Source organism: Coturnix japonica, chromosome 8 (genome assembly GCF_054131305.1).
Source record: "Coturnix japonica strain WE chromosome 8, WE-NBRP24, whole genome shotgun sequence".
In the NCBI taxonomy this organism is placed as follows: Eukaryota; Metazoa; Chordata; class Aves; order Galliformes; family Phasianidae; genus Coturnix; species Coturnix japonica.
The window spans coordinates 19,618,033-19,644,072 of NC_140670.1; the positions used below are offsets into that span (position 1 = coordinate 19,618,033).

General features: G+C 48.6%; 3 protein-coding genes and 1 pseudogene across 21 annotated transcripts in view; 1 reads left to right on the top strand and 3 right to left on the bottom strand.

The window, feature by feature from the left end:
* Positions 1-1,250: 1,250 nt before the first annotated feature.
* CYP26A1 (cytochrome P450 family 26 subfamily A member 1) lies at positions 1,251-4,362 on the bottom strand. Its single transcript, XM_015866897.3, has 7 exons — positions 4,127-4,362; positions 3,703-3,927; positions 3,314-3,598; positions 3,033-3,182; positions 2,567-2,701; positions 2,214-2,366; positions 1,251-2,042 (listed from the first exon to the last, which is right to left on the bottom strand). The coding sequence occupies exons 1-7, from the start codon at positions 4,313-4,315 to the stop codon at positions 1,701-1,703; spliced, it is 1,479 nt and encodes a 492-aa protein (XP_015722383.1). The 5' UTR covers positions 4,316-4,362; the 3' UTR covers positions 1,251-1,700.
* Positions 4,363-4,462: 100 nt separating this feature from the next.
* On the top strand, positions 4,463-5,354 carry LOC146759975 (uncharacterized; annotated as a pseudogene). The gene has a single exon (XR_014948680.1). The product of XR_014948680.1 is annotated as an uncharacterized LOC146759975 (transcript).
* Positions 5,355-6,651: 1,297 nt separating this feature from the next.
* Positions 6,652-12,179, bottom strand: CYP26C1 (cytochrome P450 family 26 subfamily C member 1). 4 transcript variants are annotated; one of them, XM_085554528.1, is made up of 7 exons: positions 11,806-12,147; positions 11,469-11,693; positions 11,298-11,357; positions 11,082-11,206; positions 9,613-9,768; positions 7,704-8,186; positions 6,652-7,617 (listed from the first exon to the last, which is right to left on the bottom strand). In XM_085554528.1, the coding sequence occupies exons 5-7, from the start codon at positions 9,748-9,750 to the stop codon at positions 7,258-7,260; spliced, it is 981 nt and encodes a 326-aa protein (XP_085410654.1). In that variant the 5' UTR covers positions 9,751-9,768; positions 11,082-11,206; positions 11,298-11,357; positions 11,469-11,693; positions 11,806-12,147; the 3' UTR covers positions 6,652-7,257. The 4 variants fall into 4 exon arrangements, with proteins under 4 accessions (XP_085410654.1, XP_015722389.2, XP_085410653.1 ...); XM_015866903.3 differs by having other exon boundaries at positions 11,082-11,357; positions 11,806-12,179; XM_085554527.1 differs by lacking the exon at positions 11,082-11,206.
* Positions 12,180-12,596: 417 nt separating this feature from the next.
* The window catches only part of EXOC6 (exocyst complex component 6), a 79,552-nt gene continuing 66,108 nt past the window's right edge, over positions 12,597-26,040 (bottom strand). For 8 of the 15 annotated variants that reach the window (XM_085554532.1, XM_085554530.1, XM_085554531.1 and 5 more), the window contains 2 exons: positions 14,468-14,580; positions 12,597-13,732 (listed from right to left, as the gene is read on the bottom strand). In XM_085554532.1, coding sequence (XP_085410658.1) covers positions 13,600-13,732; positions 14,468-14,580 — 246 coding nt within the window. In that variant the 3' untranslated portion in view covers positions 12,597-13,599. Of the gene's footprint in view, positions 13,733-14,171; positions 14,184-14,467; positions 14,581-26,040 lie in introns of those variants that run through there. The other 7 variants (XM_015867194.3, XM_015867192.3, XM_015867197.3 and 4 more) reach the window with 3 other exon arrangements.

A 26,040-nucleotide genomic window follows, 5' to 3' on the forward strand; every position in this document is an offset into this window, starting at 1 on the left:
CAACTTTCTACAACTACACTGGTGATAAATGGGTCTTAAACTGAGATCATTGATCAAATGCCTGAAGAACACAATTGTACAGGACATAGGCACAGTGAAAATTATTTAAGATTCTGAATACTGCCAAGAAGACCTAGGCACAATCTAAAATGAATATCTCTTTCATTTTAAGACGGCAGCAGCTGTGCTCATTTTTAAATGGAAGTCATAAATAAAGTCTTATATGAGAAGTTTGAAGCTTTGATATTTTAAAAACATAGAAACATCCCCTAAAATAAACCCAAACCTCATAGGTGCTATCAGACAGCTGCAGTGATTTTGATCAGCTTAACACCATCCATAATTTTGACCTTGGAAGACCATAATGAAAAAGTGAGCTCCAGAAGCAAAAGAAAAGAAATTATATGTTTCTAGAAGTGATCACGACACCAAATTACATGAGTTTACTTTGTAGATGTTTATAGAGCTACCCGATGTTGTTTGACTTTTGAAGGAAGACTAATAGATGTAGTAATGGGGTGGAGGGGGGGGATGGCAGAAAAAACCTTATGGTTAAGGCAAAACAGGGGTCATGCCCAGGGCATTTTATCTGCCCTGCTTACACAGCCCTAGGGAATTGCATCTCAACAGTTGATTCCCTGTTAATCAATTCACATTAGTGCCTGCCTTTTAGTTTTCACTTTGCTGAATTCCAGGAAAGTAGTTCTTAAACCAAATGCACACTCTATCTCTGACCTATGCAGAACTGTTGCATTTCAACAAGAAATAACAGCAGATTTTATTTGGTCTAACAGCTGATAAGAGACACCTTTGTAAGTAAAGGCTCATGGACTGCAGACTCAACACAGAACAAGAGCCAGTGCTGTCAGCAGCAGGTCAGCAGTAACACAGGAGGAGAGAACCTTCGTGGAGTGTTTTTTTTCTCTTTACCTGTTTTCTCCAGTTCCAGATAAAGACTTGTGTTACGTGCTATTCTTCTGCTTCCCTTTACTTCCTCATTTTCTATGTCTCAGCACTATGTGCTCAATAAAGAGACCTGTAGCACTCACTGTCACACCATGGTGCCAAAACAGTTTACTGCACGCAGCTGAGAAGCACATAGGGGGCAGGAGGGTAGGGAAGAGGTGTGAGCATAAAAACAGTAAACTGGATATCCATAAAAGCAAGTCTGATTGGTATGCAACCCCTTTAGACTCATAATATCTGGTTAAGCTACCCTCTAGTATGCAGGCAGATCTTCATGCAGAGGATCTTCAAAAATAAACTTTATTATCAAACTTAAAATTCACACATTAAACATGAAGTCTAGACACAAATAATACTGAAAAGCTCAAACCATAATGATTTAGATAATTTGGATGATAGCTAGTTGCCATTGTTTCAAATGCCTTTAGAGAATATTTTTGAATGCATACACCATGGTGAAATGTCTTGTCAAACACGTATCTGGCCAGCTTGAAGTAAGATTTTTAAATAGGGGAAAACTTATTTCTATAGAAATAAAATTATCTAATTATGAATCAGCGACCCATAATTGTAGTGCTTGAGGAAAAACATCACAGCCTTTTGAAATACTTAGACATAAATAACTACTGTACATTTACAAGTTTAAATATTTAAAGGCTGTCATTACTATAAAAAGTTACTATGTACATATGAGATGTTATACAGAAATCCAGCCGGAGGTGAGCGTTGAGCACTCAGATTTGGCCGCTGAAACCTATGAATTTGGCAGGCAGATTGTCCACAGGGTACACTATGGGGCCCGTTTTCATTGTAGGAGGTCCATTTAGCAGCTGCCAGTCACAGCTCCGTGCCAGCTCCACTGTAAATATTTTTAGAAGCACTTTTGCAAACTCTTTGCCTACGCAGCTCCTCAAGCCCCCACCGAAAGGGATGAAGCTGAACCTAGAGGAGTCCTCTGGAGATGGAGACATGAAGCGGTCGGGATTAAACTCGTCCTTGTCGGTAAAGAGATCGGCCACATCGTGGGTATCACAGATACTGTAAATAACATTCCAGCCTTTGGGGATCTGGTAACCCTACCAAAAGAAGAGAGAGGAGATTTGAAGAGCCTTGTGTTAAGGAAGCTGAAGAGTCAGCATGTGATATGCAGGTACACCCTCTGGTTCCCCCAGCTCACTAAGGAAGGTACCTACACAGCCACTCACACTCAGCAGTGCTGTGAGGAGCTCATCCCCGGCCCCACTTACATTCAGCTCAAGTGTCTTGAGTGCAATTCGGAATCCTCCAGGAACAGGAGGGCTCAGCCTGAGGGTCTCCTTGATAACACAGCCTGTGTACTTCAGCTGCTCCAAGACCTCCATGTCTAATTGCTTCTCTTGGTTGGGACCAGACAGTAACCCCTAGGTAGGAAGACACTGCCATGACACTTATGGAACAGGCTACAGGCACCGCAAGACAGCTGTCCCTCAGCTAATGGTGTTTCCCTGCCACACTATAAGTAGGGAACCCCCTTTGTCAGGAGGAACCCATCCTGGGACACCTCTCTGAGGGACCTTCCTACTGCCTGCTCGTGGGAAGTGGCTGTAGGAAAGACACACACCTTTACTTGCAGCTCCTTCCTCACTTTCTGCAGAACATCATGGTGGAGCCCCAGGAAGGCAATCAGCGACGTGGCAGCACTGGCAGTGGTTTCATGGCCCCCAAACAGTAGCTCTGTGGCAGACTCCTTCAGCTCCTTACACACAGGACAAGAGAGAGAAAATATGCCTTGAGTGTGGTATCCCCACTGGGCCCATTCCACCACCAATGCTGTGTGGTGATTTCAGGCTTGAGTGGGCACCCAGGAGCCAGGGCAGGTGGTGGTCCTCACAGGCACAACCCTACACCCCTTATTGAGCAGCCTGGCTGCATCCTCTGCCCCCAGGACTCTTGTGCACTGCACAGGCTGCTTTATGATCCAGCAAAGGGATGGCACCTCCTGCTCTCCATTTTTAGTCCCCAAGATAAACATGCTGCTGACTGAGGGAGGGTGGGAAGAGATGGATCTGGATGGGGGGGAACCTCACCTGCATGTTGAGTTGCTCTCCATTACCCTGTGTGTGCTCCATCAGCAGCTGCAGTGCGTCCTTGTAGCCACCCTCAGGCTCCTTGCGGGCCATCTTGGCACGGATGTTCTCCTCAATCTTGGCGTGGATGATGTTGCGTGCCCTCAGGCCCTGGGCAAACAGTGGGAGAGTGAGCTGGGACTTGTGCCACACCACCAATTTACACCACACTGCTGATTTACACCACACATCCAACCCTCCCTGCTGCTCTGGGAGCATCCCTAGCTGGCCTGGAACCTCACCCGGTAAAGCCCACTGAAAGGCACATCGATGGGGAGAGAGAAGAGGTTGCGGATCATCTCCTCAAAGGCCTCCACCAGCTGCTGCTCACCGTCGGGGCCGGCCTGGCGGGGCTGGAAGCCCAGCAGGATGCGCATGGCAATGCGGAACATGAGGCGCTTCACCTCCGGGTACACCAGCAGGCAGGGCCCGGCGCCCAGCCACTGTGCCAAGCAGGCGTTCACCTCCTCTTGAATGACGGGCACATAGTGCTGCAGAGCGTCCCGGGAGAAGGCCCGCATGATCACCTGCCCGGGGGACGAGATGGAGGAGGAGAAGAGGAAGAGGATATGGGCTTGGCCACTGCACCCGGGACGACCGCCCCACTCCCCGCCGGCCGTCGGGGCCGTACCTTTTTGCGGTGTTTGTGCTGCCCGTTGTGAAGGTTGGAGAGGCAGCCCGAGCCCAGGATGGTGCGCACTGAGGCGGGCCACTGCACGGAGACCAGGCGGTGCTCGCCCAGCAGAATGTGCCGTACGTTCTCAGCGCCCATCACCCGCACTGTGGGCCGCCCAAAGAGGTGAGTCTTGTAGATGAAGCCGTATTTCCTGCGCTTCATCTGCAGGAATTTCCGCCGCTGGACGGGGAAGAGAAGTAAGTAAATTTTAAATAATTAAATAAGCTTTAAATAAATATATGGGAAAAAATATATAAAAATAAAGATAAAAAAATAAGAAAAAAAGAAGAATGAGCTCATCGGCACCTGGGGTTGGGAGCCCGGCACAGCCCCGCTCAGCCTCGTCCCTTGCAGGGAGAGGAGGAGCTGCACGCCTTACCTGCAGCACCATCTGCAGCGTCTCCCCGAAGAAGGGGAGTCCCATGGTGCCCGGGGGTAGCGGCAGCGGACAGCTGGGGTCGCGGCCGCTAGCGCAGTACAGGTCCCAGAGCCGGACGGCGGCCAGGAAGAGCAGCAGGGGCAGCAGGAAGGTGCACAGGGCGCTAGCGACCAGGGCGTAGAAGCCCATGGCGGGGCAGCGGGTCCAGTCCGGCCCCTCGGGAGCTCCGAGTGCGCGGGCCGGGCTCGCCGCGGGCCGCCTTTTATACCCTTCCCAGGTTGCTGCCCACCCTACCTTACCATCCGATAAATTAGTTCACCCAAAGTTCATCTTTAATTGCGGATTGCGGCCTGGCTCCTCCCCCCGAAATCTTTAACCGTTTGCTTTGCGCGGCGCATCCCGTCCGCCGCAGACGGCCGCCGGGCAGACGGACGGGCTGCTGCGGGAACCACAGCGGGCCGGGACTCGCCGCCCCTTCGGATTTACCGCCGCGCTCCTCGGGGACCGGCAGCGCCGAGGCGGAGAAGTGCCCCGTCGCGGCGGCACGGAGCCAGCCGCCCGGATGCACCCACCCGCGGGGAGCTCCCAGCCGCCGCGGGGCTCCGTCGCCGGTCGGACCCGCTGGTAGCCGGGCTGAGGGCGTTGTCCGTCACCGGGGGCACCCTGTGGCTCCCCGGGCAGAGCCGCGTCGGCGGAGTTCGCTCCGCCGTCCCTGGCTCACCTCGGAAGGCCCGGCTCGTGTTTCTGCCCGGCCGCGGAGGAAGGAGCGGCGGTCAGCGCTCCGTCTCGTCCTCCCGATGCAGGTTCAACCGCGGGTCATCGACGGAAAGGGAGGTGAGCGCGGAAAGAGAACACCCTGCCCGCTGCGCTCGGCTCTGATCTCCGCTGCCCGCCTTCACCCGGGCTCGCCGGGGCTGCCGCGGCCGGGAAGAAGCGCTCCGCGAGGCCGTACCTGCCGGGCGGGCTGCGCTCCCCTCCGGGGCAGCTCCGGGGTTCGACTTGCGGGAGGAGCGCCCAATGGACTCCTCTGGGGCCCGAGCGGAATTAACTCCGAAGGACGCGGCCGCCGGGCACTGCGGGGATGCGGAGGGAAGGATGGGGCCGCGGACTTCTCCGCTACCAGCAAACTATCGTGATGGCTATCCCTCCCTTTTATCTCCCCATTTTCCCGTCCTTTATACTTTTGCTTTCTTACTCCTACGAAAACCTCAATAAACGCTGGAAGTTGCGCGTGTGCGTGTTTGTGTCTACGGGGGTGGTGGCGCTGGCGGGGTGTCGTTTTAAATTAGTACTTTCCTGACGCTCAGCGCACCGGACGGGACCTTCCCTCCCTCCCTATGCGGCCGCCCTTCCCCCGCAGCCCCTGCCCGGGCGGACCCTCGGGGCAGCCCCGCGGCGCTCGGCCCGGAGCGGCGGCCGCGCCCTGACCCGGCGCTCTCCCCTCGCCGGGCGCTGACCCGCTCGTGACCTACAACACGGACCGTGACATCTGCGTGAACCCGGCCGGCAACCGCGCCAAGTTCACTGTCTGTCAAAATAACGAGATACGGTGGCCTGAGCACCGATAATTGCCGCAGGAAGGCTTTATTATCTCCCCAGCTGTGTATTCTGCAGCCATCGGCTCGAAAAGAATCAAATGGTAAAGAGTGAAAGGGATAATTAAAAACATCTTGGAAGGAGGTCAAGAAATTAACAGCCTAATATGAACAAACTTTGATTACAAGTAACAATTATTACACTTCATTTGTAAATGCTCGTGTTTATCTCAAAACAAAATCAGTTTTGAGACTTTCTTTTTAAACTAGATTTACGTTACACATTTCAGTGTGTGGCTGCAGGGCTCGTTTAGCACTCGAGGTAATTTTTAAGTGCACTGATGAAGGAGCCCCGGTGCTCCCGTGGCCGGAGCCCACACGTCCCTCGTTTCCCCCAGGTCACTGCCACACCGGTGGCCCTGCAGCGGTCATTCAGTGCCACCTGCAGCCACTGCTTTCCCTCTGATAGCAGGGGAGATGCACTCCTCAGGACAAGGTCAGGAGGGGCAGAGGCTCTGGTTCACAACGGGGTCGAGCTGCCAATAGCATTTAACTCAGCCCTGCGGTTCAACCTCTTCCAGATCTGACCCGACACATTTGGGAGATACATTTCTGCCCCAGGCTGTGCTGTGCCCCACTGTGTGCCCCAGCATAGATGTGTGACAGGGACCGGTCCGGGCAGGATGGCTTTCAGCCTGGCACTGACCCTGGACATTTGGGGCACAAGCAGCAGGACTCACATCGTTGTATGCAGGAGACTTGTACCCCAGTTAGACACTCAAAAGCCACCAGAAAATGTGCCCTCAGCCCCAGGCACCATTATAGTGCCCCAGAGCTTCTGGTTGGTGCTTACACACAGGGCTGGGCTGGGGCAGGGTCACTGCTGCCCTGTGACAGCTACCACGGCCCCATGCAGATGTCCCTCCATCATGTGCCAGCAGCAGCAGGAGCACAGGATGCGCCCTCATGAAGCAGGCTGGTTCAGAAACGAACATTTTCCAAACATTTATTTGCCACAGGTCTGTGCCCCATCTCAGGCTGCTCTCTGCATTCTGCAGGGACTCAGGATGGGGCTGCATGTCAGGCCCTGAGCAGCAGTACGGCACTCAGACACTACATGCACAACCACTGCGTCAACAAACATCTTATTTGCGCTGGCTCTAATAGGAAGTGCAGGAAAGAGATGAAATATTTACAATAAAAAACTCTTGACATAATTATCCTACCTACAGCTGATACCGTGAATTGGGCAGACCTAGTGGGTGTTTCCCTGCAGAGCCCTCATCTTCCCTCTTTTCCACCTCTAGAAAGCCGTGGTGTACAGGACAGGGTGTGGAGGACGGGGTGTGCAGGACACTCCTGCCTTTCCCCACAGGAGAAAGCCCTGGAGCAGGAATGGGGCTTTGCTCCTGGGGATGTGACTGGGGCTGGGCTGGTGGGCACCCCCAGGGGGATGAGGCTTCCCTTGGTTCTCAGGGCTCTGTGGGACCATTCCTAATGCACTGAGCGCCAGGGTAAAATAACAAGGCCTTTGGGCTTTGCTCTGTAGTGGCCCAGCCATGAGCACTGGCACTGGGCTGAGCTCAGCATCCTGGCTCAGGTCCCACCACCATGACTGGGCTGCAGGGGGTGGAAGTAGAGCTGCAGCCCATCAACAGGGTGCACAATGGGCACTGTCTGCATGGCGGGGAAGGTGGGGGTGGCCAGCTCCCAGCGGGCTGTGGTGACCAGCTCGATGGCCAACAGCTTTAGGATGGCTTGTGCCAGCTCCTTTCCAATGCAGCTCCGTGCCCCGCCGCCAAAGGGGATGTAGTGGAAGCGGCCAGCAGCCTCCGACTGAGTGACACTGAAGCGGTCAGGATCAAAGCCACCTGGGGGGCTGTGGTAGATAGCAGCTGTCTCATGTGTGTCACGGATGCTGTACATCACACTCCAGCCCTTGGGGATCTGGTAACCCTGTGAGGGGAATAGAGGGTATAGTTAGGGCCCAGCAGAAGGTCTCTGGGGGCAGCCCACCTTCTCCCTTTTCAGCAGGCACTTACATCCAGCTCAAAGGTCTGCAGTGCAGTCCTGTATCCCCCAGAGACGGGCGGCAGAACCCGCAGCACCTCCTTGACCACGCAGTCCAGGTAGCGCAGTCGGCTCAGCTGCTCCAGGCTGATGTCTGGGGGGCAGCTGCAGCCCCGGGACTGGGGGCTGCTAGGGGGGTGCGTGGGGTCCAGCGGGGATGGGGGCTGGGGGGAGCAGCCACCCCCCAGTTCTGTCTCCTCCATGGAGTCAGGGGGCTGATTCTGGTCTTCATGAGCATTGCTGGCTGTGGTGAGGAGTTGCTGCTTGCTGCCCCTGCCTTCCCCAGGGCAGGGTGCCATGGGGCAGTTCTGGTGCTGTGGGTACAGCTCATGGGATGCCAGCTCCTGACGGATTTTTTCAATTGCTGTGGGATGCTTTAGCAGCAGGAGGATGAGGGAGGTGCTGGCGCTGGCCGTGGTGAAAAATGCAGCAAATATGAGTTCGATGGCTGATTCCTGGCAGGGAAGGAAGGTGACAGGTTTGAATGCCTCTTTGAGCTGGTAGTGATAGGATTTTCAGATTGTTCTCAGCTTTCATAGGTTTTGTCCCTGTGCAGAGGGCCCTACCTCTGCCTCCACTCTACAACCTACACCCCCCAGGGCTGGCAGGGATCTGCACGTGACGTATTCATGCTCATCCACCTCTATACAAAGCAGACATCCACCTGCCTAGGAACTGATGCCAAACAGCTAAGCACATATCTCTTCCATTCTGTCTCTTCTCAGATTTCTGTCCCAAATTTACAAACCTTAACAAGAATTTCAGCATGCATTCTATCATAAAGAGTGATGTTCAATTTAAGCATTATGTTTTTTACCTTCAACAGCACTTTCCCCTACCTCCCCTGCAGCTTCTGCCTCTCTGGCCAGCCAGGAGCGATGAGATTGCATGTTTATGTATGGATCACAGATGCACTGGCAGCTAAAATGGTCTCAGTTCAATATACCTTGTTGCAATTGACTATTTGCTTGTGTGGAAGGGGACTCAGACCAGTGCTCAGAAGCAGAAAGTTAAGGGTTACTGGAGCTAGGTCACATTTTTAGTCTGGGAATAAGTTTTAGTTATCTTGAAATATACCAGTTCTAATTACATCTAAGAACATCTGTAATGTCTTCCAAACACTTCAGAATTTAGAGATTACACTTCTACAAAGTACGTATGAAATATTTAGCATTGGATCACTATCCTTAAATATCTAAATAAACAGTAAAGCCATGTGTCCTATGTGTTTAAACTGTACCCATGCAAAGCTGCTTCAAAACTTGCCACATGGATGCCGTGTCATGTTCCTGCCTGACCTGGAATGACCTGGAGGTATGAATGATGCAGCACTAATGACAGTTTTTTTTCCCAAGACCTTTGGCAAAGTGCTCTTCACTGGGTTTTGTCCCAGTGAGGACTTCTGGGTTCATCCCTAAGTCACAGCGATGCATCATATTGCATCACACAGTCCTCAAGCTCCCCAGTGTAATTAATAAGGAGGTGATAGGGAATGTCCCAGAACCCATCATTGCAGCCTAGGGCCCGTTTTAATGAGTTCTCTGGGCTCACAGCCCTGAGGAATGGGGTGACGTGATCTACACACACACTGCCCTGGGTACAGCTCTATGTATTTCCAGAACAACATCCTGGAGGTTATCAAGTGCACACTGATGTACAGAGACTGGGAACAGCTGCATAACTCTAAATGCATGCTAATCCAGGTTGAGGCCAGATGCCTGTGAAGAGGACTGGTGGAAAGGCACTTGATTACATTTTAGGTTCCAGCTCTGTTGTAAGGCAGAGCCCGACCAGCAGTCCCACACAGCTCCCTCCTGCCATCCCTCTGCCCCATGCTCACAGCCACCAGCTCAGAAGGGAACTGTGTGGGGCTGCAGTTACCTTCAGCTCCTGCATGGTGAACTCTCTGCCGTGCTCCTTGGCACTGTTTATTATGAAATCCAGAGCATCGCTGTGTTCTTCTGACATGGCTCGCTGCAGTTTCTCCTGTATGGCCCTCTCCATGAACTCATGCAGCATGTCCCGTGCTTTGATGCCCTGTGGGAGACAGACACAGGTCAGGGGAGCCTTGGGCACCATCCCCCTGTCTGGAGAGGCTGGGGGACTCCCAATACGATCATCTTTAATTCCAGGATCTGCAACAGCAAAGAGGAGTTAGCTTGCTGCCCTGCCCCAGGGCCTCGCAGTAGGCAGCAAGTGGTAAGAACTGCTGAGGGTTCATTAGCTTTCTACTGTGAGCCAGTACAAGCCCTAGGAAAGGCCTTGGGAGGAGATGACAGCAGCAAACTCATGGGATTGAATCCAGAGAGGTCTGCAGCAGACCTCTGGCCTGGCCAGGTCCAATAGGAGCCTGTCCCAGGGAGAGTGTGAGGTCACTTAACGAGCCCTGGAAGCAAGGCACTGACAGTGACAAATCAGGGGCTTTTCCAGAATGGGAACATGTTAATCACACCTGGCTAATCTCTAGCAGTGCAGCAAAACATTTGAGAAGACCTCAGTCAACTAAGTGAGGAGCAATGTCCTTGCAGAGCAGGGATGGATGGAGGCAGCAAGGCCAGAAGGACTGGGTGGTTAGGGGTAGAAATAGCCACAGCCAGCAGCTGGGAAGTAGTTACAAAGGGCTTGAGTAAAGGAAAAGGGGCAGTGAGCAGGAGATGAAGAGTTTGGTCTGGGGCCAGATGGACCATAGCTGAGATGAGGAGGCAGGGAGGGACAGGTGAGTGGTAGAAGCTCATGCTGGTGACAGCTCAGAGTGATGGGGAAGGTAATGGTGAGCAGAGTTCAGTGGAAACGAGGTTGGGCAAGGCCTTGATTGAAAAGACAGCAATTTGGGATGTGGGACCAAAAGGGAAGAGAACCCAAACCCAGAGGAGGAAGAGCAGAGTTGAAATGGGACAGGTGGCAAGAAAGGGCAGGTCAGCAGAGAATGAATGGGGCCGTGAGAGGCAGAGCTGGCTGTCCCACTGCCATGTTCCCTTTCAGCACTGCACCAGGCACCAGAAAGAAGTCTCCAGCTCTCAGCCTGCCCAAGGTGCAAAAGGAGGTCCCTCTGTGACCATTGCCCTCTGCCCATGCACAGATCTCTGCCACAGGTGGGCTTGAACCCAGGGGGAATGCAGTAGTACAGCAGCAGGCACTGGGTAAACAAAGCTGAGGAAAAGGGTCCAGCAACACATGTGGCAGCTCCACACTGTTCCAGGGTCTATGCAGGCAGGTGCTGTAGGTGCCCAGCAGAGGGTTGAGCAGTGCCCTGGGCTCATTGAATTGCCTCTTGTCGGGCCTGAGGATGGGATCTGTGCAGCCACAGCCTGGCCCGGCCCCGGGCAGGAACACAGGGCAGGCGGCAGTACCTTGCGCAGCCCACTGAAGGGCACATTGAGGGGCAGGGAAAAGAGGTTCTCCACCAGCTGTTCAAAGGTTTTGGCCAGGTCCTTGAACTGCTTTTCCTCCAGACGGAGTCCCAACAGAATCCGAGCTGCAATGCGGAAAGTTAAGGTTTTAGCAGAGGAATAAACGGCGATGGAGCCCGGCTGCATGCACCAGCCCCGCAGCTCCCAGCTCACAACCTTCTGGATCCGCGGCAGGTAGCTTTCCAGGGCAGCACGGCAGAACACTCTGGCCAGGATCTAGAAGCAGAAAGGGGGAAACAGAGGCAGGAGGTTAAAGCACGGGTCCGCGTGGTGCTGAGAGCTGAGAGCTGGGCAGGAGATGCCCGGCCACACACCCATGGGTCTCACCTTGCGGCGCTGGCGGTGCAGGTCACCTGTGGAGCCAAGCAGCGTGTGGGAGCCAAGGAGGATCTGGGTGCTCTGGGGCCACTGTGCGCTGACCAGTGTGTGCTCGCCCAGCAGGATCTTGCGGACATTCTCAGCGCCCGTTACCCGCACCACCGGGCGGCCCAGCAGGTGGGTCTTGAACACGTTGCCGTAGCGCTCCCGCCGGGAGCTGTGGAAGCGGGATCCCTGGGGACAAGCCACGGTTCAGCTCGGGGCTCCCGCCAGCCCCCGTCCCGTCCCGTCCCGTCCCGTCCCGTCCCGTCCCGTCCCGTCCCGTCCTCGTCACCCCGCGCCTCACCTGCAGCAGCCAGTGCAGGGTCTCCCCGAAGAAGGGCCAGCCCATAGAGCCCTTGGGCAGCGGCAGGGCGCTGGTGCGGTCTCGGCTGAGGCTCCAGCGCAGCGCCCAGAGGATCCGGCACAGGACGAGCAGCAGCGCCACAAACAGCAGCGCCAGGGCGGCCGCCGCGGGCCAGCAGAGCCCGGCAGGCATCCTCCCTCCTGCGGCGCGTCCCGCTCCCTGCCCCGCGCCGGGAGGGCGGGGAGCGGCGGCGGTGCCCGCCCCGGCGGCTGCCACGCGCGGGGCCGGGAAGGAGACTGCGAGCGGAAGGGACCTCCCGGCTGCGGCCCGCCCGGCCCCGCTCGCCTCCTGATCCCGCTTCTCTCCTCGGCCACATTTATATAGATATTGGCCACTTGACGCCCGATCCACCTTCGCAGATGACGTCTCCCCTGCATATTTAAGCAGCGCGGCTAAGTGCGATGATTGGAGCCGGAGAGCCGGGATTGATGGAAGGGGCGCGAGGCGATCGGGGGCGGCAGCGACTGCTCCCTGCGTGCTGCCCCCTCGGAGCTCTGCCCCCACGGCCCGGCCCGGCCCAGCTTTCCCGTCCCAACCAGAACCGGGACGGTTCCCCGCTGCGCTCCGCTGCCGCACGGCATCGCGCCCCGACCCCATAACGCCCCGGTCCCGCTCTGCAGGCGCGGCCCCGCCGTCGCGCCCCGAGGTAAAATCACCGGGAGCCGCGCGGCTCCCACCAAAACTCGGGGCTGAGGTGCGTGTTAGTACATGAAATCAAAGGAGAACACGGGTAAGGTTTATATTACTGTATTTAGACGGTCAATAACTTAAAAATACAGCGAAATGTACATTATTTTTACACGTTCCATTTGGTTTGTATCTGTTAGACATTCTCTTCGTGTCTAAAATTGCCAGGAGGTGACAGTGCACAGTGCCCAGCCTGGGGCACTCCTTGCTGGGAAGGGGCATTCAGACCAATGCATCACAGAACCAACAGCGGCAAATCTATTCCTTACCGCGCCCTGGGGAGAGCCCAGGGTCTTAAAAAGTACGGTTAGAAATGGTCACCCTGAGGAACAGAACCCAGAAAGTCACATTATAAAGAACTTGAATGGTTATTTACAATCAGAAGCTCAAGATTAAACTCTTTCAGAGAACAAAGCCTAGAAGCTCTAACGCTGAATAAATACCAAGCCTAGTGCTTGGGGAGTTTTCAAAGGTACCAAAAATCAGAAGATTTTCACATACCTCCGGACTACAAAATTCAATATACAAAATGATGTCCAATCACCTTTAGGCTACTATACATTTAATGCAGGAAAATGACAGGCAGTATCCGAATGTGAGGATCTCAGCACTTAAAAAAAAAGAAGAAAGAAAAGAAAGCAAAACAAAACAAAAAAAACCCCTAACACATTAAATTAGGATTCATCCTGAAACCGGCAATAAAGGGATCATTTCTCAGATAATTCCTGCCCGGAGCAACACTGCAAACATCTTGTCTGCAGACACTTAAATAATGTATTTACAGTTCAGCTGCCCCCCGTACAATGTGACAGAGCTGGTTTTATTGTACAGTCTCATTTTTCACCATTTGTTCAATACACAAAATAGTTTTTGATCCGTTAAAAATTCGTACAAAGAGCGTTTGCTGAGGGCCCCACGTCTCTGCCATTGGCTGCGCTTTTCCTTTACCCGGTCAAACGAACGTCCCGACTGAGAGCACTGCTGGGCAGAACGAGTGGCTGTGAAATACCTCTTGGTGTGGTTAGGACCAGTTCTGTAGCAGCAGGCCTATGTGTGCTGGGACATGCCATTCACCAGGCTCCTGAGCTGCTTCACCACAGTCTCGATCAGCTTCTGCTTGTCGCGATCGTTCTTCCTGAACTGAGCAAAAATGTTGTTCTTTTTGCTGGTGTCTCTCATTCTGGAGGAAAAACAAAAGAAAAAACAGGAAACGATACTGACGTGTTAGAAACACCATTTGAAAAGGGTAAACCTGACTACTTGGATAGGTTTCCTTCCGTTCCTCTTCTGATCTCTGCTATAATGAACTGAAAGGCTACAAACCCATCATCTGTATGTCCTTAAATTAAACCTCCAGCACTCGGAACTCGCAGTAACAAATATTGCTTCCCAAATCACATTGTGCAAATCCCACTTCAGCGGGTGCTGTCCCTACAGCTGCGTAAGGAGGGAGGAAAACAAAGATCCGAGTGGAAAGGCGGCTCTGGGCCGAGCTCAGGCTGCATGAACCGCCCCAGGGCTCTACTGCTGAGTTTTGCTACTGAAGGGTTTTAAAACGAAATTCGGAAAACGTAATAAATTGATGGGAAAATATTCGGTAAGAGATAAGCGGTACGTACCCTCTGTGCACTCTGCAAAGCGCGGATCGTCGCATGGAGGAAAGGAAAGAAAACACCGTTAGAAAAGCCCGTCAAGCCCGCGCACGCCCCGCTACAGCGGCACGGCCTCGCGCCCGTCCCACCGCAGCGTCCTCGCGTGTTTCCCGGCGCGGCGGCAGCTCCTGCTCCGCAGCGGCTCCGCGGCTCCCGGCCCCGGGCAGCGCCGCAGCAGCCGGGAGGGAGGCCCCGGTGCCGGTCCCGCAACCGCCCCGTCGGAGCCGGGCTCAACCCGCTGCCGGCGCAGCGCCCGCACTTACTTCTCCAGGAGCGTGAGGGCCGTGCTGGGGTTGACCCGCAGGTACTTGGAGGTGGCCTGCCCGTAGTCGGCCAGGTAGGTGGACCAGTCCCATACCATGAAGAGGTCCAGGAGCTGCGGGAGAAGAGGTGGTGAGCGGTGGCAGCCGCCGGCCGCTCTCTCCCCGGGGCCCCCTCCTCGCCCTCCGCACGGCGGAAGGCGGCGGCTCGGGGCCGGGCCCAGTGGGAGATGCCGACGGCCCCCGCCAGGGTGTTTCACGGCGGGGAGGGAGAAGGGAATTGGGGCGCCCGGTGCTGCTCCCGGCCAACTAAAGGAGAAGCTCAGGTATCTCAATTAAGTGAATTAAAGAAGCCCTGCAGGACTATCTACGGTGAAAGATCCCTACGTCTCTGCTCCGAGCGCACTTTCGCATCGAAAAACTCTCAACTGCTTCAACAATGAAAGAAGAAAAACCCTCCAACCGGAGATACGCAGACAGGTCGGGCCTTTCGCTCGCAGCCCCGGGACCGTCGCTCGGCACCGCCGCCCGATGCCGGCCCGCAGCAGCCGCCGATGCCAACGGGGCAACGCCGCGTTCCCCGCAGCCGGCGCCCGGCCTCGTCCCGCGGCTGGAGGCTGCTCAGGGCGGCCCTGCGCCGCAGCCGCACCGTTTTGCTGTTGGAAAGAATCCCTCTCCCTTTCAGCATTTGCTTCTGCTGTCTGTAAGCCAGACCAGGGCTGCTGCAGGAAGGACCCAACAGCACCAACCGCTGCACCTTCAAACTCACATGCTTCTGTTATCCTCTCCTTTCTGAACCTTTAAATTATTTTCAAATAAAGCGTCTAATTTAATTATTTTCTAATTAATATATGTAATAAAATGTTTTCTGAACACTGAGTAACAGTTCCTGTGGCACAGGTACTGCTAAGTCCTTTCAAAGTCCTCCAAAGACATTACAGACCTCAGCAATATTCAGATTTTATGTTTTAACACCTAGCTTGGGTGAAAGGCATATGAAAAGCAAGGAGACTGTTCCATTCTCTGCTGTCAAGGTTGAATACAAGCAGCTCTTTCTCATAACATGCCTTCTTGGTATGGTCACCATCAATTTTCCTATTGATTTGTGGAGAATACACTGTCAGTCACTAAGCAGAGCTGGTCTGAGCTATCAGGCTCTGATTCCTAACCCAAGAATTACTGGTATTCATGAAGCCCCTGCCCTCACCGCTGCACATTACTCATCCTTACTACCTGTGCTGAGACAGTCAGTAGTGCCCAGTCCTCACAGAGGCTGTGCAGTAAACTCCAAACCATGACCAAAGAGCAGAAAGTGGGACAGATGGACAGACAGCATGAGGGGAAGATAAAGCCAAGAGCCATAGGCACAAGGGCTACATGAACTGGAGACTTCATGTTTCCTCTTTCTCACAAAGAAGCAAACAGAACGTATGAATCAATTACCACCACCTACAGTGCCACTTGTCATGGGATCCACATGGAGAAGGTCCTTAGGAAAGAACCACACCAATGTTCTTGCAGCAGCTGTGTTCAGCAAACTAAATTTGTAGGGGTAGGAAATATCCCCACTGTAGCACTGACACTGCAGACTTTGTGTTAATCCCATATAACCCTTTCTGCAGCCCTTCAATGTCATGCAGCCCAAAAGCCACTGACCACCGATGCAACTACAGTGCTGAAAAGTTCTAAGAATCCTTTTGGCTAACATCACCAGTGATCTTTGTACCACCAGTGTTTGAGTCACTCAGTGACAGAGGGGTGGAAGGTCAGACCTACTGACCAAGCACAGTGGCAAGTAGGGCTCCAAACAGGCTGCAGTCACTGCAGAAGGTTGCAGACTGCTGCTGTGCAGTTATGCCTGATGGTTCGGTCCCCCTCACAGCTGCAGTGCCGTACAGTGGCACACTGCTGCACTAACAGGCCCTGACAGCAGGTACCATACTGCAGGTGGGCAGGAACTGATTGGTTCTCTTGGATCTGTGTTCCCCTGCATCTGATGTGATGCTCGGCAGCATACAGCCCATGCGTGTAGGAAGGCCTTTCTTAAGGTGAGACTGTTCTGAGCACACACACATGAGCTGGAAGACAGCACATCCATCCAAAGATGCAGACAAGTGTCTGGACTACTTCATGTAATTCCAACTGGCCTATAATCCTGTTGTAGATGAATACGATGTTAGTAGAGGATAAAGGTACCTCAATCTTTACGTACAGGACTCTTGAAAGATAACAAGAGCATGAAGATGCAAAAAATACATTTTTTTTAAACTGAAAGCTACATGGAATTTATAATGAAAATTAACACCCGGCCATCTTCCTCAACAGGAGGAAAAAAACACCAAGTTCTTCCCTGTATTTATGCTGTAATTTCATTTATGATAGACTTACATTGAAATGGTCTTACGATGTGACAAGGACTGGGTGTGGGCAAAACCACAGGGAGAAGGAACAGCCTTTGGTGGTATTACAGTGTTCAAGGTATTAATTTTGCTAACATGTATCAGCTATAATAAAACAGAACATTTTGGGGAAAAAAGGTGAGCTTTTCACAAGACCTCTCCATTGGTCTTGCGATAGTTCTAGTTGCAGCAACCAAAATCAACCTGTTAGAGGCCAAATCAAAGTAATAATTCCCTATTGCTATTTTATCCACTAAAGCTGCTATTACTGTGACAATAACTGAAAACAGGATGTGCTGTCCAGCAAGCAGTACCCCATAATGATGTGCACTGTAGTATCAGCAATAAGCATATTTCTGCCTTACAAGTAAATCAAAATCCATGCTTGTAGCACAACACACTTGCACTGCTCACTGCTACTTCCTTGAGGTTGGAATGTGCACAGTTTGCATTTAAATTACAGTAAGAAAACCATTTTGTTTTGTACATACATTTCATCACACTTAATATGTACAGGAAATCCTTCAAATGGGACATAACCAAACCTTTCCTCCTGCTTGCAGAGGCAGGGCAGACCGTGGGCTGTTAGCCAACCACCTGCTCACATCCAAGGAACCACCCATGTCAGAACCAACTTACACGGCTAACACACAGTGAAGCACCTATTAAGGCAGAGATAGGTGCTCTGCTCCACAAGAACAATGGTGCTCTTGTATTCTCTTTATCCCATAACAACCATGGAAAATAATAAATTAAGACAGAAAATGCTATACCTGAGAATTTTATAATGAAGCGGAATATGCTTCTCTAGGAGCATGGGAATGTTCTTAAAGACTTTCTGATTGTGAGCAACTAACTAGAATTTGCAGACAACTGTGTGCACTTATGAATCATTACCAAGAAAGAAACAGAGGAAAAGCTCTACCCACACTCATATGCAGTGTCAATAGACTGTCCACTGACTAACATTTACAAGTAGACAGGCTGTACACCTATTCTAAAAGCAAAACATAAGGGGAACCTTCACCTAGCATCTTGGAAACATCAGAACTGATGATCCCAAGGAAAACATGTTATTTTCACGGCATGTTAAAGAGCTGCCCTCTCCACCACATTGTTAGTCATGGATATGCAGCTCGATAGATAACTTGAGGCCACTGGTTGCCATGCTACACTTGAGTGATGCCCTACAAGTCTTGGATTTTCTAACTTACTGTACTAACTTACTAAGTACTTTCCAAATACCTTTTTACAAGTCTCAAATAAGCTTTTTCTGTTGGAAAGAAACATCACCTCAAAAAACAAAACAAAACAAAACAAAACAACAACAACAACAAAAAACAAAACCAAAAAAAACCAACAAGGTGCTTGTTCATAAATGTAAGTAATACTACATAATTTCTTATAATTCTATATAATTACATAGTTTGTTTTATAACAGACAACATTGCTTTTTTTTATACAAATTCTGTTTTAAAAACAATGATATTGTTGTAAAGGACCCTAGACTGCTTCTCAGTCAAAAGAGGTCTTAATTCAAAGACCTTGATAGCTACTGGCTTTGGTTAATACAACTCAATACAATGTGAATGCCATGCGGAAAAAAATGTCTAAAGATTTAAGGGTGAGAATTCAGGTTTCAAATGGGTTGCATCTATAATTCAAGTTCAGAACTCTTCTTTCCCCAAGTTCATATGGCCATGTTTAGGTAGAAATTAATCAATACTCAGTAAAGTTTTGTTCTGTATTACCCATACCCAAAGCCCTCAGTAGCTCACCCTTATTCTTTTATTTAGGCCATCTTGTAATTACATGAGAATTTTAGGCACTTGGTAATGGCCAGACACACCCATCCGGCCCTTTCAGTGCTGTTTGAGCCTCTGTCACATCCTCAGATATCATACAGATGCCCTTTCCTTTTTACTTTGGGGCAACTGTCAGGAATAATCTTGGGAGATAATGCGACTTTGGGAGCCAGCTGTCCACAGAACCGACACTGTGGCAGAGATGGGAGATGACGATGAGCACTTTGCAGGAGGAAATGAGGTCAGCACCCATTTGAATTTTTCTAGACAACATTTTTGGTGTTGTCTAATTTAAAATTCCCAAGATAGCTCAGTATGAGATGGAGTGGTGCCATTATCTCTTCTGAAGTATCACGAGTGTCAGCACACAGCTCTGGCTGGGCAGCAAAGCCCATGGATCAAGAGGTGGAGATAAAAACGAGAAGTTTAGTATATAACATCCAGCACTCCCTGTAAATCCTAATATTCCACCAAAAGAAGTAATTCTTGAAACACATCAGTGTTGGTTATGTCCTTCAGGCCTCCTCTCCATATTCACAAGCTGAATATTTTGCATGTTGAGCAGTTTATTAACCCCTAATCACCCAGTAACTTCTAGACTCCACTGCATGTGTAATTACCTTTTCTCAGGTACAATTTGCCTGACAAACATGTCAGAACACTTGCAGCTTAGTCTGTTGAAACTGATAAATGCTGTCTTTCCACAGCCCAAGGGCATAATTAACAGGGAAAAAAGGCAGTTATGGAAACACACAGAAGTGGATTCATGCCAGCGGAGCTCCTGGCCTGGGCCACATAGCGGCCCACTGTGTGAGAGTGTGCACTCGGGATGGGGCAGCCACCCACAGCAAGATTGCACATGAATTTCAAACTAAGAGTAGGATTAGATCCATGTGGGAAAAAAGCACCCCCCCAAAATGACTAACAAATGAAAAAAGCACGAGTGAAGCAACGCAGTGGAGGCTGATACTGTCAAAGGCCATCACACATGCTCAAGTAGAAGCAATACTACTGAGACTCTACGGGAAAGGGGGGAAAAATCAAAAGCAGATCCAGACAAAATTCAGGAAAAGCAAAAAGGGCAGGATTGTTTTTTTTAACAGCTTTGCGGCATCCGTGGGCTCAGTTGCTCCCGGTTTCTGCCCTATGGTGTTTTCAGGTTATGCACCCGCACACTATGGGGAGTGCAAAAAAAGAAATCCTTACCTGACCTCTGGATAACCCAAACAGGAGATTAGCCCATTTCCAAGCAAAGCAGGTTGTCACACTGTTAGGCCAATTGCTTCTATTGACACTTTGCATAAACATCTTACACAGGGTGATCAGAAAGGACTGTTATGCCATTAACGCTCTTTTTATTTTTTTATACCTAAGCCTTACAGAATAAAGGCCTTTCTGAGTAAGGGATAACAAAAGGGTCAAAAGGTCACAAACATTCTTTTAAGTAGGTAAAAATCTGGGAAGTTTGGATTCGTTGAAAAGTGCAAATTAGAACTTTTCTGCATCCTGCGGCATTCCAGCACCGTCAGCTTTTTCTGATGTTACTTCTATCAAATTCGGTAATCTTCTTAATTGCGCATTTCTACTTTTACTTTTAAATAAGCAAATGATAAATTCTTAACTTTAGGAAATAGCAAGCTGTCTAATCTTCTCAGCTAATCGGTGATCTGAACAGATTTAGTCAGGGCCGTTAAAATCCACATAGGGATCAGCGTGAAAATACAGAGTTTTTGCTGAAGCAATACGACTGAGCAGTCCCCTACAAACGGTTTTCACCTATAATTTACACCACGTGTGGTTTGCACTGTGTACAGCAAAATATTCTATATTTTCCTTTGTTTTGTTTTCACTTTGATCAGAGATGGAAACAATCTCCCTTTAATAGTATAAAAGCCACCTGCTGGGCACTGCAGACTACAACTAATTGGTAAATTCTTTGAAATTTAGATATAATGGATTTTGACCTCTTTAATTAAAAAAATCCCAAAGGCTCAAACACTGGTGAGTTCTGCTGGGAAAGTAGGGTGGTGCCAAGCATACACAGCTGCAGGCTATGCCAAACCTTCTTTTTAACAGAGAATACTGAAATAACATCACACCTTTTTCCTTGAAGATGCACAGCTTTTGACCTAGAAAAAAAGCCTTGTGACCGCTGGCTACGTAAGTAATCGAGATAAAATAATAGTGACTATGTTAATAATACTGTTAGTAGTGCTGGAGTTGGGAGATAAAGGGGACTTTTTCATTTTAAAGACAGTAAACTTGCAGAAGCCATTTACAATCATCCCACCCCTCAAAATCCCTCCCAAGGAGCACACAATGTACTTACAGACACCTTCTATTCAGAAGAGCAAATGAGTTTGCTGACCAAAGAGAAATCATGTCAATCAGAGCCCTTGTTTCATAATTTCTGACATAATGCTAACCTCTCAGTGGAGCTATAATCTCATCAGCTCGTGAACTCTGAGGCAACACTGTCTTCCTTTTGTTTAAACCCTTATTTATACTCTGCCCAGCATAAAGGGGCAATGGGCTATGGCTGGAGCTTGCTGCAATAGCACCACTATGAAACAAAGTTGCTTTCTTTTTAGAAAGACAAGCACATATGAACATACATTCTAAGGTATACACTTAGTTTCAACGAATTAACAAAACACCTTCTGGACCAGTAAGATGACATGCCCACTAGCTCACAACACGCCATCTCTGTTTAGGAAAGGAATGTTCTTCCTGAAAACACTTAATATATTGGAACTAAAACGCAAAGGACCAAATTCAGAACGTCACAAAAACAAGTGTTGTTCGTGCTAAACATTTCCCGTTTGCAAAGGAACAACGGAAGTATGTGAGATACAGGTATCTAAGTCTGGCTATCAAGGAGAAAAGGCAGCGCCTGCGAACTGCGAGCTCACAGAGCACCAACCGAACGCAATTAGCACTCCATCAGTCGGTGCTCCTCACTGCTGACAAATACCTTGTTAGCCTGGTTAGCAAGTCTGCCTGCCACTTGCCAAAATATTTGGTTTTATTTACTCCTGGTGACTTATTTTGTGAACGTGGTGAATTTTAAATTCCCCCCTACCGATCACATAACTGGAATAACACACTCGGGTCTTGTATTTCAAAGTGTAAATTGATCTCTTGATCTGCGAATGTCTCCCTATAGTTCATGCTGCCCTTTTTCTGGATTGGTAGAACAAATGCATTTTCAAAGCGATGGTATGGGGACTTAACTATGCAATTCCCATTAGTGTCAATGGGGGTCGCAGGCTAAATTCCTACGCGATGCTTTGAAAACTGAGCCCTGGATTTTCAAAGGAAGGATAGTTTGTGTTAGAAAGGCGGTGTCTTTCAGTTTTTAAGCCCACCGCGTTTAAACGTGCTTTCTTTCTTTCTTTCGTCCTTTTCCTAAGCACTAAGCACTCGGAAATTGTGCCTAAACTGGGTACACTTAAACATTCGCAAGAATGAAACCGTTTTATATCTAAACACTTACATCTGTTTCAAATTTAGAAGTGAAAATTGTATCTGTTGGGGTACAATCTTTGACACATTTGTAAGTGTGTAACAAGTGAACGGCCGAGGCTACGACAGCCGGACCTCTGGGAATTGTTGTTATGCTAAGAAAAAAGAGAAGTTTCCTGTTTTTGAATATATCCTTTATAGCCTCAATTCTCCCCAAGGGCAGAATGCTTCCCTAAAAGGTGGACCTTCAGGCACACTCTGAGAGATGCCTGGTCTTGTCATGTATGTAAGCCAAATGCATTTTTGATTTTTTGGCTCTGAAATGAATGTAGGCCTGCCTGCGTATACTGCTGAAGCCACATAAACAAGTTAATTGCTGTTATAACAAAACAAAACAAAACAAAAACAAAAACAAAAAACAAAAAACAGTCCTGTCATATAGCTTTAACAAATCCCATTGCGACATCAAGGATCCAAAGCTGTAACTTCCAAAGAAAGTCACTGAAGTAGTCATTGAGGCAAATAGCTAAGCCCCACGTAACATACAATATTGCAACAGGTAATGGATCCTCGAAGAACATTCGCTTGATTGCAGTGCAAATGTTTATTATGAAGCATGTTCCTCCTCATCATTAATGAGTAAGCTGGCCAGTAGCAAATGAGCAAAACAGGCCAGAGTTTGAAAAGCAGAAGCCTGGCAGGCAGTCAGGCTCCAGAGGGCAGAGCTCTGGCCAAATTGCTCCTGTCCATCCCATCAGCCTGTACACGCAGTCCCTTCAGACAAAGCGCAGAACTGTGTCAGTGGTAGATTTTGCATGGATTAAACCCCGTGTATTATGCAATGTTTGGGTTGGTCACCAGTTTTTTATTTTTGAGCTCCTGACACAGAGGCACACTCTGGCAAACAGTATGCAGGGAGTCACAAGCGCAGCCCCCAGAACAGAGCTCCTGCCTCTGATCTGAAGAGGAAAATATCATTTTAGTTGTAAGAATCAAGAAGTCTTTAATACATCACAGTTACTCTTACAGCCATCATTTTCATTTCAATTTACTTCTCTTTCTTCCCTTTTTTAAACACCAGCGTGTAAGTAACACTTAATCATTGAAACTTACCAGGAACACAATTAACTTGAGGTGACTTTTACAGCACAGTTTAAAAAAACATAAATCCTTTATAAGCAGCTTTTTTTCAATAGCATGACACTTATAACAGTCCTGTTTTCAACTGTGTGCTTGTCTAGAATCACATAACTTCATGTTACTGCAATAAAACTTAAATACAGAACACCTTCCATGGTGTGTGCTGGAAGTGAACACTCTTGTCCCACCTGCCATATTTACAATGCAGCAGTATCCACATGAGTAACCCTTTGCCAAAGCTCAGTACATATACTATGCTATGAAAAGTCATTACTTGACAAATGCTGTTTAGAACTATTCTAAACTGTCCTTCTATACATGCACATCTAATCTATACCATCAAGCTGCTGTACTCTGGGACTAAACATCTGCAGCAGTCTGTTCAAGTATAATTGGAGCTCCAAGTTTAAATGTCAGTCTGATTACATTTAGGTTTGAAGGAAGGAGTTTCTACAACCTCAGCCTGTGAATGCAAACGGATTTCTACAGGAAGACAAGTAAGTGTGGCACAGCTCCATGGCATCAGACCTGTAAAGATGAGCAACTTCAGCTCTTTGTATGAAACTGCAGTTCACAAAACAGACCCAGGAAGCAGCCAATCTAGCTCCTGAGAGCTAGCTATTTAATGGTAGGACTGAATGTCTCAATATTAAAGAACGTCTATAGCACACCAATGGTAGCTGTAAGAGTGAAAACATGTCCCAGCACAAGTAGAAGTTTTAACCTCAACTGAAATCCAAGACAACAGAGGCCAGGAATCAGCAACTTTTTAATTATTATTATTTGTTTGCATCAAAAAGAACAACATCAAAAAACCCAATTCAATCTGTAAGGCACAGACACTTATAGATGTGCTCATCATGAGTTCACCGTAAACAGATAATTATTTCTTCCAAAGCAGTGCATTCAGGGTACGCCTGCATGCCCACCCTTCATAGCAGATGAAGTTACATCCCTGAGGGAAAGCTATACTAGACCTGGGAACTACTGGACAAGGAATTCCACAATCAGAAGCTCAGGAATGTAAATATAGACAACTTAATAGCAAAGCCCAAATTACTGAAGTTTCCTCTTCTTTCATGGACAACATTCACTTTCTTCTTCAGCTACTACAAGTTTACCTCCACATATATAACTGTCAAATGGCTCTAAAAGTCTTTTAGCAAACACTCCAGTCCATATAAAACTGCAGTATTTGTTGGGTTTCTTATTTGTATTGTTTTGTTTTTCTTGCCTAGATAATTTGGTTTAGTAAAGGTCTCTAAGCCTAGTAAGCTGCAGTAACAAGAAACCCAGATAACCCAGACTTTGTTTTTGTAGGCTATTTGTGAAAGATCTTGATTTCCGGATGCTTTGTTTGCAAATGTTTTAGGAAAAATCCTTCCTGCTCAGTGTCAATATTCCAGTACTACTGGAAAGCAGAGAAAAAATAAAATAAAATAAAATAAAATAAAATAAAATAAAATAAAATAAAATAAAATAAAATAAAATATCCAAGCTATGTAATATGTAATACTTAGCAATTACTCTTCATACCTTAGCTCCAATAGATCTCAATATACACAGCACCTTGCTAGGTAGGAATGGAATGATTCGGCCTCAAATGCCTCCTGCAATTCAAAAAACTCTTCCCCTGATTTTACTTGCCACTTTGAAATGTTATCCCTTTCTGGTGAGTAATCCTGTGCTAGATTCTTTTCCTTCTTAAATGAACATTTTTCTCACCCCTTATTGACTGACCACATCTATTATCACATGTAAGCAGTGTTAATCCTCTAGTAATTAACACCCTTATTAAAGTAATTTTAACCTAGAGAAGTTTAAATCACAGTATTGGTTTTATTTAATTAAGCTACAGAGACTGTTTTACATTGTCATTTGAGGTTTCAATCTGTGTCTTTTCCATCTACCAGATAGGCAGCCTTCTCCCACTACCTATGTATTTCCATCTAGGAACTAGCCAAGGTTCCTCTTTTCACAATTCACTTCTTAAGCCATACTCTATGTCAACAGATGCAAGTCTTAGGCACTACACTGAACATATGACCATTCTCTAAAACTACCATTTAGATATGTATTTCAGTGACATTATCAAACTGAGCACGAAATCCATACTTCCACAGCACTCAATATCCTGTCAGTGCTTAAAATGAATGAGCAGCTTTTACCATTTTCAGAGACACTGAACAAGAGCAAAGCTTTTTTATTTAAAATTTAGGCTGGCAAAAAGAAAGAAGAATCTGAATGCACTGAGTTATTAGCAAGGGTTTGACACTTTTCCTGTTGCTTAGAAATAAGTCAGTTTTTAAACCAGCATTTATTTATTTATATATTTATTGGTCTACTGTGTGCTCCTCTCTATGGGAAAGTATCTGGTAGCCTATGTACTCTTACAGAGCTCAGGTAAGCTGCTCAACTGACGTGTTTGACACAAGGTCAAAAGATGAAAACTGTCTTCTGGTTTAACTGCATCATGTTACACTATGCCCTCTGGAGGAGTGTGGGCTAATTGTGTGTCCTCCTGGGACAGTTCCTGGAGGCACACCATTGAAACAAGGAAAGCTTGCATTCTCTGGGTAATAAGACAACCTGATGGCTACATGGACTCCATACATCATTAACTGTGCACTGAAAGTCCTTCCTTTCCTTTGAGTAAAAACACCTCTTCAAACTTCTGCTGTTTAAAAAAATCTCTGTTCTTAATTGGTCTCAGCATAAACCACAGAAAATGATAAAAACTGAAAGAAAAAAGTTAAAAACAATAAAG